At 35.2% G+C, this 19,332-nt stretch overlaps 1 protein-coding gene across 1 annotated transcript; it reads left to right on the top strand.

Annotated features, from left to right (window-relative positions):
* The first annotated feature begins 12,101 nt into the window (after window positions 1-12,101).
* LOC147390274 (cysteine-rich receptor-like protein kinase 10) lies at window positions 12,102-18,412 on the top strand. Its single transcript, XM_086457755.1, has 6 exons — window positions 12,102-12,279; window positions 13,109-13,236; window positions 13,715-13,925; window positions 17,449-17,686; window positions 17,828-17,978; window positions 18,110-18,412. The coding sequence occupies exons 1-6, from the start codon at window positions 12,102-12,104 to the stop codon at window positions 18,410-18,412; spliced, it is 1,209 nt and encodes a 402-aa protein (XP_086313881.1).
* Window positions 18,413-19,332: the final 920 nt, after the last annotated feature.

Below are 19,332 nucleotides of genomic sequence, written 5' to 3'. Positions count from 1 at the left end.
ATGTTTCGACTTTGAATGAAAAACCGAATTTTTAGCAAAAAAATTGCACTCTGATTGTAACTGTGTAGAGTGCCCATCTCCTGCTTCTTGCCCAATTCATCTAAGAAACCATGTAGTCAAATCATCTCCTTTCCAGCTTCAGTTGTGGCAACATACTCAGCTTCTGTAGTAGACAAAGTAACAATCTTTTGTAGATTTGAAGCCCAAGATATAGCTATACCACCCAGAGTAAATATAAACCTAGTAATACTCTTTCTGTTATCAACATCACCAGCAAAATCAGCATCTATATAACCCTGCAGTTTCAAACTTGCACCTGTGAAGCAAAGACATGTATCTGATGAACCCCTCAGTTATCTCAGAATCCACTTGACTGCCTCCCAATACTGCTTTCTAGGCTTACTCATGAATCTGCTCACAACTCCCACTGCATGTGCAATGTCTAGCCTTGTGCACAACATAGCATACATCAAGCTACCAATAGCTGAGGCATAGGGCACCTTGCTTATATGGTCCCTTTCTTCTTCTGTCTTATATGATTGTTCTTTGCTTAGTTTGAAATGACCACCCAAGGGTGTGCTCACTAGTTTAGCTTCATTCATGTTGAACCTACTGATAATTTTCTTCACATATTCTGACTGTGAAAGCTTCAATGTACCATTAGCCTTGTCTCTAATGATTCTCATGCCAAGGATTTGCTTTGCAGTTTCCAAATCCTTCATTGCAAGCTATTTTGACAATTGCTTCTTCACATTATTAATCTCTTTAATGCTAGAGACCTACAATAAGCATATCATCCACATACAACAGTAAAATGATGTAAGAATTGTCAAAAGACTTAACATAGCAACATTGATCAGCTTCACATCTTTTGAACCCAATTCTATGCATAGAGCTGTCAAATTCCTTGTACCACTGTCTAGGAGCTTGTTTTAGGCTATACAAGCTCTTTCACAGTTTGCAGACTAGATTCTTTTATCCCTGAACAATGAACCCTCTGACTGAATCATGTAAATGTCTTCCTTCAAGTCACTATGAAGGAATGTCGTCTTCACATATAACTGTTCAAGATGTAAGTTTTATGCAGCCACCATTCCCAGCACCAGTCTAATTGTTGACATCTTCACAACTGGAGAGAATATCTTTGTGTAGTTAATGCCCTCCTTCTATTGGAACCCTTTAACAACTAATTTGGCTATGTAACGTTTTCTACCATCATGCTAATTCTTTATTCTGTATACCCACTTATTGTTCAAAGCCTTCTTTCCTACTGGCAATTCAGTTAGTTTCCATGTCTGATTTCCCAACAAGGAATCCATCTCATCTTTCATGACTAACTCCCACTTGCTTGAATTCTCATCTTTCAAGGCTTCATCATAACACTCTGGCTCACCACCATCAGTCATCAAGAGATAATTTAGAGCGGGTAAATAATGTTGTGGAGGTCTAATGGTCCTGGAAGATCTGCGAACTTCAGCTACAAGTGTACTCTGATCTACTTATGAATCTACATTCTCCTTATTTTCTCCACCCATTTTTCAAATAGTACTTTTAGTCAATTCATTTAAGTTGACAATGTCAAATTTATTTTGATCTATTTTTGTAACATCTAGCACTACAGGTGACCTGTCCTTATACATAACTTGTTCATTAAATATCACATTTCTACTTCTGATGACTTTCTTGTTTTGTTCATCCCAAAACCTATAGCCAAATTTCTCATCACCATAGCCGATGAAAAAACATATTTTAGACTTTGCATCAAATTTACTACGAGCATCAGAATCAATGTGAGCATAAGAAACACAACCAAAAACTTTTAAGTAGGAAAATTTTACTTCTTTACTGCTCCAAACCCCCTTAGGAAGTCTGAACTCCATGGAAACTAATGGTCCTCGGTTTATCAGGCAAGCTGTAGTGCTAACAGCATCAGCCTAGAAAGTTTTTGGTAGTCTAGCATGCAATCTCATACTCCTAGCATGCTCTTTGAGAGTTTCGTTCATGCGCTCAGCCACACCATTCTGCTGTGGTGTCCTAGGAATGGTCTTTTCCATCCTAATTCCCTGTGCAGCACAATACTCACTGAACCCTCCATCTATGTACTCTCCTCCATTATTTGATCTCAAACATTTTAGTTTCAAACTTGTTTCTGTCTCAACCATGGCCTTCCATTTCTTAAAAGTTTCAAATACAACAGATTTATTTTTCAAAAAAAAAAACCCATACTTTATACTTAAGTTATCAATGAAGGTGATGTAGTACCTTGAACCTCCAAGGGATGTGATTGGAGAAAGTCCCCATAAATCAGTGTGTACTAACTCCAATTTTTCAACCTTCGGTGTTCTGCCAGTTTTCAAAAAACTCACCATTTTCTACTTTCCTAAAATGCAGCTTTCACACATGTCAAAATCAATGGACTTCAATTCTAATAGCTTTCTTCTTGATAGCAACATCTTCATCCCTTTCTCACTCATGTGACCAAGCTTGCGATGCCATAAGCTTGTATCAGTACTTGCTTCAGCAACTGCAACTGTATCTCTTGGACTTGAGGTCATATATAAAATGTCAGTCTTCTTTCCACAAGCCAATACTCTAGCTCCCTTTGTAACCTTTCAAGTACCACCAACAAATATTATTGTATGCCCTTCATCATCAAGTTGTTCAATAGAAACTAGATTCCTCTTCAGGTCAGGAATATATCGAACCTTCTCTAGTAACCAAATAGACCCATTGGGCAACAATATCCAGATGTCTCCCATACCCACAACATCCAAGATTGAACCATCAGCCAAATACACCTTACCAAGATCACCTGCAACATAATTCTGTAAGATTTCTCGATGTGGAGTGGTATGAAACGAAGCTCTTGAGTCCAAAATCCAATCATTAAGTGAACTGTCTACTACAAGATGTAGAGCATCCTGTACCTCTTCTGTTACAGCATTAGCAGAATCATCTTCATTCTTCTTTTTATGACTTTAGCATTACCTCCTAAAGTGACCTGTTTTCCCACAGTTCCAGCATTGTACTTGTTGGCCTGATCTAGATTTACTTTTGTTTCAATTGGAATTTCAAGATTTTGAACTGCCCCGATTTGAATTTTTGTCATTACCTCTAACTCTTGTCTCAAGGTTTAGGGTAGAACCAGATCCTGAGCTTTCTCCTCCATCTCTTCTGTGAATCTCCTCAGCTAGAATTAAATCTCGTATGTCATTGTACTACAGTTTTTCTTTTCTTGTAGAATTGCTCACTGCCATCCTCATTGCCTCCCAACTGTTTGACAAAGATGCCAAAACGATCAGTGCATGGATCTCATCATCAAAATCAATTTCTACATACGACAATTGATTTGTGATAATGTTAAATTCATTCAGATGTTGTACTACTGATGTGTTCTTTACCATCTTCAGATTGAACAGTTTCTTCATCAAATGCACCTTGTTGTTTGTTGACGGCTTTTCATACATACCAAACAAAGCCTTCATCAAATCTGCTATGGTCTTCTCTTTTACAATATTGTGTGCAACATACCTAGACATAGTTAACCTAATGACTCTCAGTACCTGTTTATCAAGGAGAACCCATTTCTCAACCTTCATAATCTCAGGTTTTATCCCTAAAAGAGACAGATGCAATTTCTTCCCATAGATATAATCTTCAATCTGCATCCTCCAATATGCGAAGTCTGTGCCATCAAACTTTTCTATTCCAGATGCCTTTTCTACTTCTTCTGCCATTGTTCCCACTCAAACCTAACCCTAAGCTCTGATACTAATTGTAAGGAACTCAACCCGAAATTCCCAACGTGGTGAGAAATAAAAATTAGAGAAAAACACACGTAAAAAAGAAAACAATCACACGCACAATAAAATATTTACTTGGTTCGACAATTTACCTACGTCCATGGAATTGTAGAGATTTCACTATTATCAAAAAGAAAGTACAAAGTACGACTACAGTCTCAAAAATGACAACCAAGACCTCAAAAAATCCTAATCACCAAAAATGATTTCTATATACTGCGCACAGGATTCACAACAGGTTACAAAATGGGCCAAGCCTCCACTCCATGGACTAAGCCTCAAAAATTCTCCAATTAAAAAATCATGCAACATTATTTGAGTCAGGTCATCAACCGGATCAAACATAACTAGGCTCCACAAATCCCAACAAGGGGACCATCTCCTTTCCAATTATCGAGAAACAAAGATGTGGAATCACCAAGATGCACAAGAGCTCGAGTATTGTTGATGGTTTGATGCATTTGTGATTTGATGCTCTGTCAAAGGGAAGAACTTCCTGGTCGAAAGTTGGCAGCCCACCAATTTTTGTCCTTAGCATATTTTATCCTCAAGTAATCGATCCAGAGACCTTTCTTTGCTTGAATCCACCTACAGATCTTTGACATGCTAGCTTTGTAGGTGTTTTGAATACTTCAAATACCAAGACCACCTTTGATTTTTGGTCTATAAATTTTATTCCCAAGAAACTAAGTGGTGTTTTCTTGCTTCATCATTATCACCCGAAACAAACCTTGCAAAACAAGACTCCAATTGTTTTGAGATGGCAATCGGAATGGGAAGAATAGAGATCAAATTAATAGGGATGGAAGAAAGCATGCAAGAGAGAAGGGTTAGACGGCCTCCTTCAGATAGAAATTTAGCCTTCCAACCTTCTAATTTTTTTGAAATTTTCGCAACTAAATCTTTACATATAATTTTTGTAACTCAACTACTAAAAAGTGAAACTCCCAAATGATTCATCAGAAGTTTTCCTTGTAGTAAATTAAGCACCTCTCGGGTCAGATTTATACATCTATTACCAGATAAGGACTTTATGTGGCCTTGGTAAAATAATTAAATCGTCAGAAAAACAAGATGTCACTTGGAACAAGATTCCCACCCACACCCACAAATCTTTCCATCTTGTTGGAGGAAACAAGGTTGTGAAGACTAACATAAGGGCTTCTTTCGCAAGAATAAAAGGACCCGGAGAGAGCAAATTGCCTTGTCGGAGACCCTAGGAATTTTAAAAGAATCCATGAGAAGTTCTATTGATCAAGATAGAGAAAGAAGCCGAATGAAGACACCCTTTCATCAAATTGATAAAGTTAATAAACAAGCCCAACTTTGATAAGATTGCAAAGAGGAAAAGCTTCTGTAGCCGGTCAAAAGCCTTTTTCATGTCCATCTTCAAAGCTATGTTTTTACCCCTGAAATGTTTTTTAAGAACCTCAATAACTTCTTGAGCAATACTCCGATTATCATAAATATTTCTCCCCTTCACAAAAGCTCTTTGTTCCAGGAAGATGAAATTAAGGAGAATAGGCTTATGTCTAGATACAATAATTTTAGATAAAATTTTATAAATGAAATCGCATAGATTTATAGACCTATAATTGGAAAAAGATTGGGGTGCCTCCACTTTTGGGATCAACGAGATGGTTGTTGTGTTAATAGCACTTGGAATCACTACCTCTTTAAAGAAACTTGTGACAACAGCAATTAGGTCTTCTTGAATAATTTCCTAAGTTTCTAGATAAAAAGATCTTGAGAAACCATCCGGTCTAGTTGTGTCCTGAGTACTCATCCCTCTAATCACCTATAGGATTTCACCTTCTTTTCGAATGGCACAAAGTTGGAGAGTATGATCCAATGTCACTATAGGATTTAGTCCTTCAAGCATAGAAAGATGAACATATCAATCTTCAAAAGAAAGGGGAGCTTTAAAGTGACAAACGGCTTCTCCCCCGATTTCTTTTGGATCTTTAATAATCAGCCCACTTTCAGTCGTAGTGTGTGTTTGGTAACACTTCAGAAGTTTGAATGGAGGTGATCCACCTTTAAAATTTAGACTTCTGAAGCTTTATTATTGTTTGTTTCATTTCAAATTTCAGCTTTAAGAACCAAAATTCAAAACTTTTGGTTCAGTGATAGGGGGACGTTGGATGAAACTTTTGAATTTTGAATTATTATTTTTTCCTAAAATACCCTCCTCAAAACACTGATTTCTATCACTTATCCCTTCTTTATATAAATCCTAAAACACTTAGTTTTAACTTTTCTACCTCTTCTTCCTCTACAATTGTGCTGTCAAGGTCTCTCCACTTTTCCTTTTGATTTTGTTTGTTAAATTTATATTATTTTTAACTAGAATCTTTTTATGTTGCTGGTGTTTCAGATTTCTATGAAGATTGACCATACACACTTTGGAATTAAAAAATTTCTCAAATTCGTCAAAAGTTGATAATGTTTCATTGTTATTCATAAGTATGATTTCCAAGAATAAGGATAAAGAAAAGAGTAACCAAAACTCTCAACAAGAAAAGAGTGTTGATAGAGTTGACTTTTCTACAGATCACTTGAAAATGAAGCACTTCCTTAATTTGTACTTGAGCAATGTGAATAAAGAAGGGTACATAGGAGTATCCCTTACTATTGCTTCATGAAAAAGATTAGAATCTGAATTCAATAAGGTATGGGGCTAAACTATAGTCATAAGATGGTCAAATATCAATATGATTACTTGAGGGCTAATTACAACATATGGTGAAAACTTGTTGGATTATCCGGGCATGGGCTTAGTACGGATATCAATATTATAAATTGGCATCTATAGAAGTGGGATGCTGTCTTAGAGGCAAGTCTCTACCTTAACTACATATTTTTAACTGGTTAACTAGACTTAGTCTAATTATTTTTATATTATTATTTGAAATAGAGAATCTTCAAAGTTAAGAAGTTTAAGAACAAGTCTTTCATAGATTTGAAATGATGATGGGTATTTTTAAAAACACTCTTTCAAATGAGGATAAAGCATGGAGCCCCTTCTCATCAATCCTACATCCCACTATTGATAGAGATGTGGATAATCCTGAACCTGTGGAGTATTTGGATGATGAAGACACTTATGGTGGCCTATTTTTAAGAAAAGGAGATACATACTTCCAAGGTGTAAGTTTGGAAGGTATCTTTAATACCACAGGAATGAATAGTGACATCGGTGTCATCCCACTAGAAGAGAGCGCATCACAAAATCCATTGAAAAAAAGATGTAGGAATTCAAATTATGATGATACCATTGAGGAAAACTTGGAAAAACTTATTCATGTCATCGAAGAATAGATTAATGAAGAAAATGCTAGTAAAGGACTTTGTTTCAAATATGTGAATGAAGTTATAAAAGATTTGAATAACTTAGGGGTGATAAGCATTCATACTTACCATATTGTTATATTGAAATTGCACAACTATCGAAATTGAAACAAGCATTTCTGGACTTGGATAATGAAGCAAAGAGGATTCATTTTTTGGATTTTATTGTAAACAATTAGTTGAAGATAAAATCCTCTATTTTTCTATGAAAACCAATGATGTATTGGAATTATTATTTAATTGGAGGTTGTTACTATGGATGATATTTTGAGGTTGTTATCATGGACGATACTATAAAAAAATTTATTGTTTAATTGGAATTATTATCTTATTACCTAATCAAATAGGCATGTTATAACTTACTATACAAATTGTTTGTTTGAAGAATCCTTTTTTATAGCTTGAATTATTACTAACTTTTATAATTTTTCATTATGTCTTAGTGATAATGACGCCAAAGTAATGGTTGTTAGTGAGATTGATAACATTACTTTTTATGCTTAAACTAAAAAATCGTATAAATATTCAACAAAGATTGTGCACCTCTCACTTTCTAGCAAGGCATATGTACGAGAACTTTTTGAAAAATCTTCGACACAAATGTAAGAGATCTTTAAGATAGAAAGAGTACTTTCTTATAATTATGTGAATATTTTCGATATACAAATTGACTAAGTGATAGTATGTATATAGACGTAGAAGAGAAAATGACAATATGTCATAATTGTCGGAATCGATTAGTAAAATATCGATTCCAACATTATGGAGAAATCGTAAATAGGTATTTTCGTGTAATGTTATATGCAATAATACAATTTGTACGAGAGATAATAGTCCCCCCAGTATTTGACAAGTCAATGGGAGAAATTTGATCTCATGTACATCTGAGAGAAGAGTCATTTAAGGGTGTTGTCGGTGCATTGGATGACATACTAATTGATGCATATATTCCATTTAATCAACAAGTCCCATTCAGAGGAAGGGGATGGGAAAAATATTTTCAAAACGTTATGGTGGTGTGTGATTTCGATATTAAGTTCATATATGTGATGGCTGGATGGGAAACAATTGCACATGACTCAAATGTGTTAAATGAGACAATGCGTAATCCGTCTAACAATTTTTCAATATCTCTTCTAGGTATGTATTTTTAAATTATATTTTTGGAATTAATTTTACAACCAATAGCATAGTTTTTACAAAAAAATTTATATTTGTTATAGATATGTATTATTTGTGCAACGCTGCATACATACACACTAAGGGTTTTATAATTCTATATTGCAACACACGGTATTGACTAAGAACATATCAATGAATGTGTGCAATGGATAGATAGGAGAAATTTAACTACGCACACGTTCGGTTAAGGAATGTCATTAAGAAGACCTTTGGTGCATGAAAAAAAATATTTTTGATTTTGAATAAAATGCGTTCATATCATTATCACATCCAACTAGACATTGTTATTGCATGCATGGCAATACACAGCTTTTTACATCGTGTTTCTCTTCATGGTGAGTTGTTTCAACAATATGAAGTTAAAGGTCGACAAAACAAGCAATCATTTAGTAGACTCCAATCTGCCAGAAGATCCACCATGTTATAATGAAAAATTAATGCTATAAACACAAGCTAATATGATCACTTTACGTGATCAGATTGCAATTGAACTAGAAAATGCATGATTGTTTATTGTTTTATTGTTTGAGTATTACCTTGTTAGAATATAATTTTTCAATTTGAAAATAATACTTTTGGGGTGTTTGATTTATTAGAACCAGAAATTAATGTGTGGATAGTTTCAATATGCATAACATGTTATGTTTTTCAGTTAATAATATATTATAATTACAAAAGGGTAATATTGTCAAAATGACTATTATGTTTTAAAATTTTGTTTGTAACCAGAAGTTTTTAAAAATGATAAACAAACAACTTTTCCAGAACAAGACTTCAGATTTCAAACTTCAAAAGTGTTATCAAATATACCCTTAATTTTTCAGATAGAATTTTTGGTTGATTAGAGCTTAGCAAACATGGGAAAGAACTCCATATTTTTATCCCCATTTTGAAGCCATTCCACTCTAGAATTTTTTTTTTCCCATAAAGATTTCTTATGCTTTGCTCATGTGTTATAGTCAAACTTAACTTCTTTGACAATCTTCATAGGTTTCTTGAGACTAATTGTACTCGGCAAGAGAAGCCTCACAAGCTTTTGAAAAATCTAAAGAGAAAAGGCCCTTCTACCCTTTCGGCCGAAGAATTTGAAACCACTCTCAAGAAATCTTCCCTTTCGCTCCAAAAATCGAGGAATCTTAATTGTTTTGGCCTAGAGAAGGAATTTGAGAAATGAACTTGAACGGGGCAATGATATGAAGAGAGCCTCGGAAGGTTGGAAATTAACTGTGTACCCAGATAAGTGATCTAAAAAGTCGAAAAAAGGGATCTGTCAACTCTACCACAAATCCGAATTCTTCTACTTCTATTGTTACACCAGGCGAATCTATTGCCTGAAAAACCCAAATCCTTGATAAAGTCACCTAAATCCATCATCTAAACTAAATTAGGAAGGCAACCTCATTTCTTCTCATCCAGATGAGTGATGGCATTGAAATCTGCCACTTCCATTACTATTTCTATCGGAATTAACAACCTTTTGAGCTCAGCCCAAAGGTCTCTTCTTTCAGAAATCAGACATGAAGCTCGAACACCACAAATCATAGTTTTCTCCTTTGCTAACTCTGCATAGAGAGCATGAAATGATTTTCACTATGAATCAATTTTATTTTGGATTTGTCCCCATACCACAAAAACTAGATTGATCCACACTCTGAGATAGGATCAATAGAAAAGGATACATTTATTTTGAATCTGAGACCGATTTTTTGAAAATTCAAGGTTTTCTAGACATTGGTTCAAGGACAACAATGAATAAGGTTGTGCAATTTTCTAAGCTTCTATAAACTTCTTTGCGTTCAGGGATTCATGATCCCTCTAGTGTTCCATATTATGCATGAGATGGGAAACTTTTGAAGATTGGATCCTTTTGGACCTAGTTAACTGCAAAGATATGAGGTTACAGTATGATTAATTTACCTCTTCTAGTTTTCTTCACTTTTCTACCCAGGTCCCCCAGATTAGAGAAATAATCAAGCGCATGGGTGTCTTCCTCTTGCAAGGAATTTTCTTCATCAGTAGCATTCTCAAATTCTACATCCTCAGCCGACCCATATTTGAGGAAAAGAGGATTTTTCATTTGGATTAGGATAGCCTGATTCATTAATACAGTGATGGACCATATTTTGGATTTGTGCACATTTGAGAGGTAAAAGAATCCACCCAATCTTTATCTTCTAAAATTTCCCCTTTTTCAGTGCCATTACCCAAATCACACAGGTTTGATTGTTGAACAATTAGAGAATTAGAGATACTCGTTTGAGGAGAAGAGGATTTTCCATTACATCAGCCAAAGAAGGATCGCCAAGTTGCAAAACATCCACGTCAGAACTGTCTTCTTCTGATATCTTTGAAGAAGCCTCCATGAATGTAGCTTTGCCTTTGCCTTGTACAGGCTTGAATATTTCTTTTTTAATTTGAGATCACCATGGTCTCCTTTTTAGCCAAAGGTTTAGTTTTCCTTAACAAATGAACTTCTCATTCTTTCTGTGGGTTAGAGGATCACCAGGTTTCCCAACTTCTTTCAATCTAAAATTTTCTCCAAGTTACCCAATTTAGAATAGCACGTGCAGTAGTGAGGAAAAGGTTTATAAACAATCGGTTGCCAAAAACCGACAGCCCCATAAGCAATCCAGAATCTCTTTGGTTGATCCTTCAGAAGGTTCAAAAGAACACAAACTTTGGCACCATTAAGAATAATGGACCTCTCCAATGACCGAAGCAAAACATTTCAGATTTGTTTCCTCATAGCAAAAAAGGAGGCTTGGAAAAAATCCAAATTGGAATAATGGAATTATCTTTATCAGAGGAGCGAAAGGTAGGGATCCACTTGAAGACTCATATCACACAAAATCTTTGATTGATATCCTTTCCTTCAACCAAATTGAACCATATCCACAAAAAGTGAAACATTGAAGAGTAGATGGCCAGCATCCAAAGTGTAAGCATCGCAAGTTCCTTAGAGTTTCCAGTTTCTAATAATTTTCCGAACTGAATCGATCCTTGGTCTCAAAAAGGAACCTCCTGAACGACGCCTGAAAATTTTCGCAACCAGTATGAATTTGAAAGTTTGCGAACCTCGTCGTACATCCTCCTCTGAGAAGGTAACATCAAGTTCACCTCTCTAAACAGTAGTCTTAGGCATAGATCTGGTAAAGTTAGGTCGAGGCTCATCAAGATTTACTTCATTATCTTCTAGGGCTCGTGATCATCCCACAATGTCAACAAAAGATCGTCTTCCTGGTTTAGGAGAAACTCCGTTCGGATTGGAAGCCATAAGAGCAACTCCAACTCAAATAAGCATAAAAGCTGAATATTTTATTGTAGAGAGCACTTATGCCTATTTAAGGGCTTTGCACTCCAATGCTACAAGCCAAAATTGCTTTTCAGAAATATTAAAAAAAAAATTTTACTTTTTCACAAGATGCAGCTACAGTGATATAACTCACAACTGCGATCGTTTTTTTGCTGAAACAGGTAGAGAGAGAGAAATCAACTCTCTACTTTTGACCATCAAACTTTCTCTCTCTAGAAAAACTTGAAGTGGAGAGCCAGAGCTCGAGTGTGTTGGAGTCCCTCCTTGAGGCTCTGGCTCTACAAAAAGGCAGTTGGGAGGGAATGCCTACCGCGTGCTCGAGTGTGTTGGAGTTGCTCTAAGAAGCTAATTGTTGAATGTTAGAGTTTATTTTTTCTATTCCTACATGAACTCCTTCAATTGATTGATTATCATTGTATGAAGTTTTCCAACACCTTTAGTTTCAAAATTTGATGCTCAACAATTTGGGTTACTTACAAAAGAAAATTGATCTTATTTTCGCAGCGAAGAAAAATTCATTCCCAATTGTCGTGGTTATAGTTGTTCCTTCAATCGTTGCAATAGCACTTCTCTCCACCATCACTGCATACTATTGTTTCCGGAAGAGAAGGGCAGAGGAAAAAGTTGATGGTAATTAGTTTTTTTTTTTTTCATCTAATCAAGTATGACAACATTAATCAAAGTTGATGCCACTATTTATGTGTTGGCCTAAACAATTTGATCATCAAGGAAGCCACTAAGGGAATGTATGATTTTCTACCAAATATTTTCTCGGGAAAATAAATTTAAAAAAAATTGATTATTGTGAAAAAGAATGTCTCAAGTCAACCTACATGTGCTTGATTACACATAGGTAAACATTGAAGGTGAATGAATTATCCTTGAAGGTTGGAGTTGGGGTTGGGGCAATCATGAGAAAAAACATGTCGGAATTTTTCCACTCATGACAAAATCATTTTCCCCTGGAAATTTTCTACAAATATTTTCACACCCTGACCAGTAAATGTGTTTTCTACTAAAATATGCAATCAATGCACGTGGACTGTGTTATTTCTTATGGAGAAGCTTGGATTAATTAGATTGAACCCTACCACATTACTACACAAAATGAGAATTACTGCACCAGCAAAACCTTTAATTTTCAAAATTATCAAAGAGATTACCATCAAACACAATAGTTAACAAAAAATAAAAAGAAAAAGAAAAAAAATAAAAACTTGTCACATAAGCATATTTAGAAGTAAAAAAAGGAGATCAACAGATTTTTCTTTGCTTCCCTCCACAAGTGCTTGAATGAGAAGAAATGTGCTTCTTTGCTAATGTTTCTCATAATGGATCTAACTCTCCAAAGACTCCATAGATGGCCTTTATTTTTATTGTCGGAAATGATGGAACAACGCCTATTTTCATAGATTTACTGTTGTTTGTGAAGTTTTTACTAATATTTGATTCACATAAGGAGAAGATGTAGGAGAGATTATAAGCATGGAATCCTTGCAATTTGGCCTTAATACAATAGAAGCTGCTACAGATAACTTCTCCGATGCTAATAAACTTGGTGAAGGTGGATTTGGTGCTGTTTACAAGGTAATTCAAAATTTTGTCATGCAAAAAATCTGTCATTTTATATAAACCTTAAGTGTCTTTGATTCAAATCTTAGTGCATCTCAAACCAGTCTCTATTCTTCATATATAGAGAATGTTTTGCGTAACCCAACTTCAACCGGTCTTCAAATTTGCAGTGGGTGGATTTATAGACCCCCTATATCACTATTCACTTTCTCTAAGTTCATTTTTGTACTTTTTCTTCATTCATCTCTTTTAAATGTGGTCTCTATCCTTCCAAGTTTTCAAAACAATCCTATAACTTACTTCAAATTTCTTGTGTCCTTTTCATAAAAGTTAAATTTTTAAATCAATCCACACCAACAATGATTGAAAGATGCTTTTTTGAAGGGTCTGGCTGGACGAGATCTCAAAAATTCTTGAAGGATGTAGTGAACAATTTTATAAAAATTCAAGAATAATTTTTTTTTTTATTCATATGATCACAATATATTCTCAGGGTAAACTATCCAACGGACAAGAAATAGCTGTGAAGAGGCTTTCAAGAAACTCCACGCAAGGTGAAGAACAATTTAAGAATGAGGTTCTCTTGATGGCCAAGCTTCAACACAGGAATCTTGTAAGGCTCTTAGGTTTTTGCATTGAAGGAGAAGAGAAGCTATTGATTTACGAGTTTATGCCCAACACAAGCCTCGATCACATTCTATTTGGTTTGTCCTCTCTACTCCATATATTTTTTACTTGTGTGTATGAGTGAGTGAGAGAGTTTAACATTATCATAGCCAAGTCAAATCCTTGATTCTTTTTAAAAATCCTTGAAAGTAAACATCATTTTTTTCTTCATCTAAAGCATTCTCTGGACCTTAGCTTTAGAAGGAATTTCAATGATTAATAAGAGTTTGGGTCGATTGCTAGTCTTCTTAATATATTTTTCTCTTCCATTCTTCGACTCTAAGGAGACCATCGGGTTCGGATGAGAAATTGGGATGGAATCTTTTCAGTCAAATCTTTCTTTTAAGCTCATTTTTCCAACTCCTTTCCTAGCTACCTGTCGAGCTTATGCAATTTTGAGTTACTGGGTTCTATCCAAGGTAGCTTTCAATTTTTTTAGTAGAAAATTCAGATAGGATCTTGAGTATCAATCATATTAACTATCTCTTGGACTATCATCATTCTTGTTTTTTGTTTCATGTGTAAGTAATTAGGGAATTGGTCAAGCACTTTCTCATTTATTGCACTTTCACCTAGGCCATCTAGGGAAAAAAAAAACTTTCAATTGCACATCCCAATTAAAAATTTTGAAAGCACCATGTCCTTTAGATTACACAAGGTGCTTTCAGGGAGGCATCCCAAATATTAACCAAAAAATATGTTAACCAACCAACTACTCCAAAAGACTGATCTATTGGAGAGTGGCAGAACTATTAATATAAGAGGGTTACGACACACCCAAGAGTAGGGGAAAATATACACTCCACACTCCCCCTCAACCATAAGAGTGGAATGATTCAAACTCGTAACCTATATGAACCTAGTGCTCTTATATCATGTTAACCAACCAGCAACTCCAAAAGATCGATCTGTTCGAGAGGGGGAGAACTATTAATATAAGAGGGTGATAGGACCTAACCGGGGTATGATACACCATAGAGGTGAGGAAATTATACACTCAACACTCCATCTCACCCATCAAGGTGGAAATATTCAAACCTGTAACCGATATGAACCTAGTGCTCCGATACCATGTTAACCAACCAACTACTCCAAAAGACCGATTTGTTGGATAGTCGGAGAACAATTAATATACTAGGGTCACGAGGCTTAGCAAGGATATGACACATCCCAGAGTGGAAGTAGCATGTGAAGTAAACACAAAGGCCACATGTCAGGTTATCAAAGGGTTCTAACTCAGCCATTTGGTCTTATTTCACTTCCCTCTTACATATGCATTTGGTTTTCCCTATGTCTGTCATTTATCTTTCTCAGTCTTTGCACTATACAGACTTTTTAAGTAGAAAGAGGGTATACTTTGGTTGATGCTTCCTTTTGCTATTTTCCGGACCATTTCGAAGGAATATAATTATCATGCTTTCTAAGTGGAGGGAGAGCATTCTTTCAACGAGATCATTATGACTTGGGTTCATGTATTATTTTTTTGTGCAAGCAATCTATAGAGGTTTATATTTGAGGTTTACATATTCAATTATGAGTGGATTGACTTTGGAGTGTGTTTGATTGGATTGGCCCCTGCTTTGTCTTTTCTTTGTATAATTGGTTTTTTCTTTGGGGTAGCTTTTCTAAACATATTATTTCTCCTTTTGATAATATTGTTGAAAAAATCTTGAATGTATAATTTTGGGATACAAAATAAATTGAAGAGAATGAACATGAAAACAATAACCAAGAAATCAACCACAACAAATGGATTTACATGGAACATCATAAATCCGGTAATAAGAATTGAGCCATAGTACTAATTTCACAATGCTTAAAGGCCAAAAAAACTTTTCAATGTTTGTCCCATAGAAACTACTATAAATACCCCTATTAAATTAGGGTTAGCAAACCTACTGTCATAAATGTAAGTTACTCTTCTTTTTCAACATAACAATAGTCTTTGGAGTGTATGGATGAGAAAGAGGTATGTTAAGCATGGTAATATTTGGAGATGTATCCCTTTGAATGATGCTTCGTGGGTATGGAGAGATATTTTGAAGGTCTGAGATTTTACTAAAAATCATATTCAGTTTTTAGTGGGAGATGGATCTACAACATCTGTTTGGAATGACCCTTGATTAGAAGGTGGTGCTTTGATTGATCAATTTGGGAGAAGGCCTCCTTTTCCTATGAATAGCAATTTAAATGCTATAGTTTCTTAGTTTGCGGGGAATGACTGTTGGAAAGGTCTTGTCAGAGATGATATAAATTTAATGGAGATTGCAAACCAAGTTGAAGCTCACATTGAAATCAACATGGGACTCAATTAGAAGACATGACATGGAAATTACTTGGTACAAAGTAATTTGGAACAAGTTGAAAATTCTGCGACATTCTTTTATTGTTTGGATCTCGATGAATCCAAGTTTGCTAACAGTAGAGAACCTGAGAAAGAGAGGTTTCTCGATGTGTGTTGTGCCGAAATAACGTGAAGGATAATGATCATTTATTTTTTTATTGCAGCTACAGTACTGAAAATTGTAAGAGAGTGCTGAATTTGGCTGAGATAGCAAGAGAGACAGTAGGAAAGTATAGAAGATGAAGTTGGATTCATTGGAAACCAATCGAAAATATCGAACATTCTGAGCCTAATGCTCTGATCAACTATTTATCATATTTGGCGTGAACATAACTGTCGAATTTTTTATGAGAAAGAGCTCAATGGGCAGTAGCTATGTCGATTAATTATGGCTGATGTCTGTGGTAAACTTGAAGGTCTGAATACTTCAAATACTGATATTCTAAATATGATTCAGATTTGGGAGTGCAATGGAACGTTAAAAGCTAGAGACAATCAAGTTATTCGATGGATTCCTCCTTCAATAGGAGTTATCAAGATGAACACGGATGGGTCACTTTCAAAAATAAGGGCTGGATTTGGTTTTATTGCGAGAAACCATAATCGTGATTACCACTGGTTTTGGTCAGATATTATAACTGTTGAAATGGAAGTCATTCTCAAAGGCTTGAATCATCTTAGAATGAGAGGGCTTTCAGATATAATTGTGAGTTTAGATTCGTTAGTGGTCGTCCAAGGTATTAAGGATGAACGGAATTCGCTATGGAGATTAACAAGTCTCGTCAGAGATATTAAAAATGCTATGCGGTATTTTGATTTGGTTGTGCTGGAGTTTACTACGCGGGAATCAAATAAGGCAGCTGATTGGTTGGCAAGAAGAGGAGCGTTAAATGATAATTTCTGTATTTTATATTCTTCAAATGTTCTTGTGGAATTGTATAATATCCTCCTGGAGGATCTCAATGTTTGTTATCATCGGCTTTAGCTGCTATTAGTATATCAAGGTGGGTCCCTTTATAGCCTTAGCTTACCGAAGAAAAAAAAAAAGAGATAAGGTTTTGCCCATTTGGCCCATGGATTGATTAACTGCATCTCCTTGTTGACCAGTACCATAGAACCAAAACAAATACATACATTCTACATCCTTAAATGAAAAAAAGCCTCTAATGTTTGCTATATTATTTTAGGCCTAACTTTTTTTTTTGGATGAATTGTAGATCCAATAAATGGTTCCAATTTGAAATGGGAAACGCGTTACAAAATAATTGAAGGGACTGTCCGAGGGCTTGTCTATCTTCATGAAGATTCTCAACATAGGATTATTCATCGAGATCTCAAAGCTAGCAATGTTTTGTTAGATGCGGAGATGGACCCAAAGATTTCAGATTTTGGCATGGCAAGGCTTTTTGCAATGGACCAGACTCAAGGCAGTACTAGCAGAGTTTTTGGAACATAGTAAGTACTGAACTTCATCTTTAAGCTCAAATAAGTTAGTCATGATATCAAGATAACGATATTACATTATTTATATAAATTCTTAAAGCGTGCTAATACCTTTCATCTCAATTGATTTTAAATTTTGGTTATGGCATGCAGTGGATATATGCCGCCAGAGTATGTAATGCATGGGCGGTTTTCAGTAAAATCAGATGTTTATAGTTTCGGTGTATTGCTTCTAGAGATGGTGAATGGTCAAAAAATTAGCAGTTTTTATCAATCTGAGCATGATGAGAACCTTCTAAGCTATGTGAGTATGACTATTTGATTGAATTTTTTTTATATCATTGATTAAGTCCGAATCCATATTAAGTAAGTGAGAATGTCTTGAGTTCTAGAACTTGTATTTAACTTTAATGAATAAATGTTGAGTTATTATAGGCATGGAGACTTTGGAAAGAGGGAAAAGCTTTAGATTTGATCGATCCAAGATTGAAGGATTCCTTTTCAATGAGCCAAGTGATTAGATGCATCCACATTGGGCTATTATGTGTTCAACAAGATGTTGCAGACAGACCAACCATGGCATCTGTGTTTCTTATGCTTAGTAGCTATTCTGTAACTATTGCAGTACCTTCACGACCTGCATTTTTGGCTCATAGTAGGACGGTCTCTGACATGCCACTGAATAACTCCAAAGCAACCGTGAATGAAGTATCAATTACCGAGTTATATCCCAGATGATTGTGGATTCTTGGTATCATAAACAATTAAATATAGTTTGTGCGACATTAATTAGGGTTTTTCACAACTATTTATGTAAATAAATCTACTTTGAGTTGTTTATATTAGCCAGAATGTTTGAACTGAAGTAGCCCATTAATGCAACAAAAACATATATGTTTTACCTTTCAAATAGTTTGTATTAAGAGTTTGAGTAGTTACCAATTCTCCAAGGCAAAAAATAAAGGGAAAAATTAAAGAAAATGAGAACAAAATAACCCAAAAAATAAATAAATAAATAAAAATTTATTTACTGGAATATAAAAATCTTCCCTACATGTCTTATATACGTGGGTACTTATGTGTATATATATACTTAAAACAAAACCACTCCTAAATAAATAAAACCACTAATAAAACAAACCAACTCCTAAACATTAGAAAGAACTCTAATATTGATGGGAAATTAAGATTTCAGTTTTGTTATTTCCAACAGTCTCCCTTTACTCCATATTGGTCTTTGAACACCTCCATCCCCATGGCCATCATCCTTTCAATTGTTCAAAATACAATAGCTGACAGAGGCTTCATAAAGGTGTCAACAGCTTGATCTGTGGAGTAGCAAAACTGGATCACAGTTTCATTGTGTCCTTCAAAAGATCACAAATGTAGTGAAATTTGATATCGATAAATTCCGTGAAAGGCTGAATTCATCAACAATATAATCATCAATTTATTTATGTAATTATAGCCTCGTTGAATTATAACTTTACCTTATAACCATTGGCTACCAACCTTGCTTTGAGACTGTCAACATCACTTTTAATTTTGGCTTGTGTTGAGTTTAGTCCCATGTTGGACACAAATGACCTTGTCTCTCTCCTTATTGGCTCCTGGGCCTCTCCACTCATTGCCAATTGGTTTTGAGTTGGACCCCCAAA

Source organism: Akebia trifoliata, chromosome 11, assembly GCF_017979445.1.
Source record: "Akebia trifoliata isolate Shusen 1 chromosome 11, ASM1797944v1, whole genome shotgun sequence".
NCBI classification, from domain to species: Eukaryota; Viridiplantae; Streptophyta; class Magnoliopsida; order Ranunculales; family Lardizabalaceae; genus Akebia; species Akebia trifoliata.
The sequence above is the reverse complement of the archived record's forward strand: the minus strand, read 5'-3'. Positions and strand labels throughout refer to the sequence as shown.

Bases quoted from the DNA above. Each gene is read 5' to 3' on its own strand.
- LOC147390274 (XM_086457755.1), top strand. From the start codon at position 12,102: ATGCTCAACAATTTGGGTTACTTACAAAAGAAAATTGATCTTATTTTC. The intron at 12,280-13,108 runs GTAATTAGTTTT...GATTCACATAAG, and splicing joins GGCAGAGGAAAAAGTTGATG to GAGAAGATGTAGGAGAGATT. The intron at 13,926-17,448 runs GTTTGTCCTCTC...GATGAATTGTAG, and splicing joins CCTCGATCACATTCTATTTG to ATCCAATAAATGGTTCCAAT.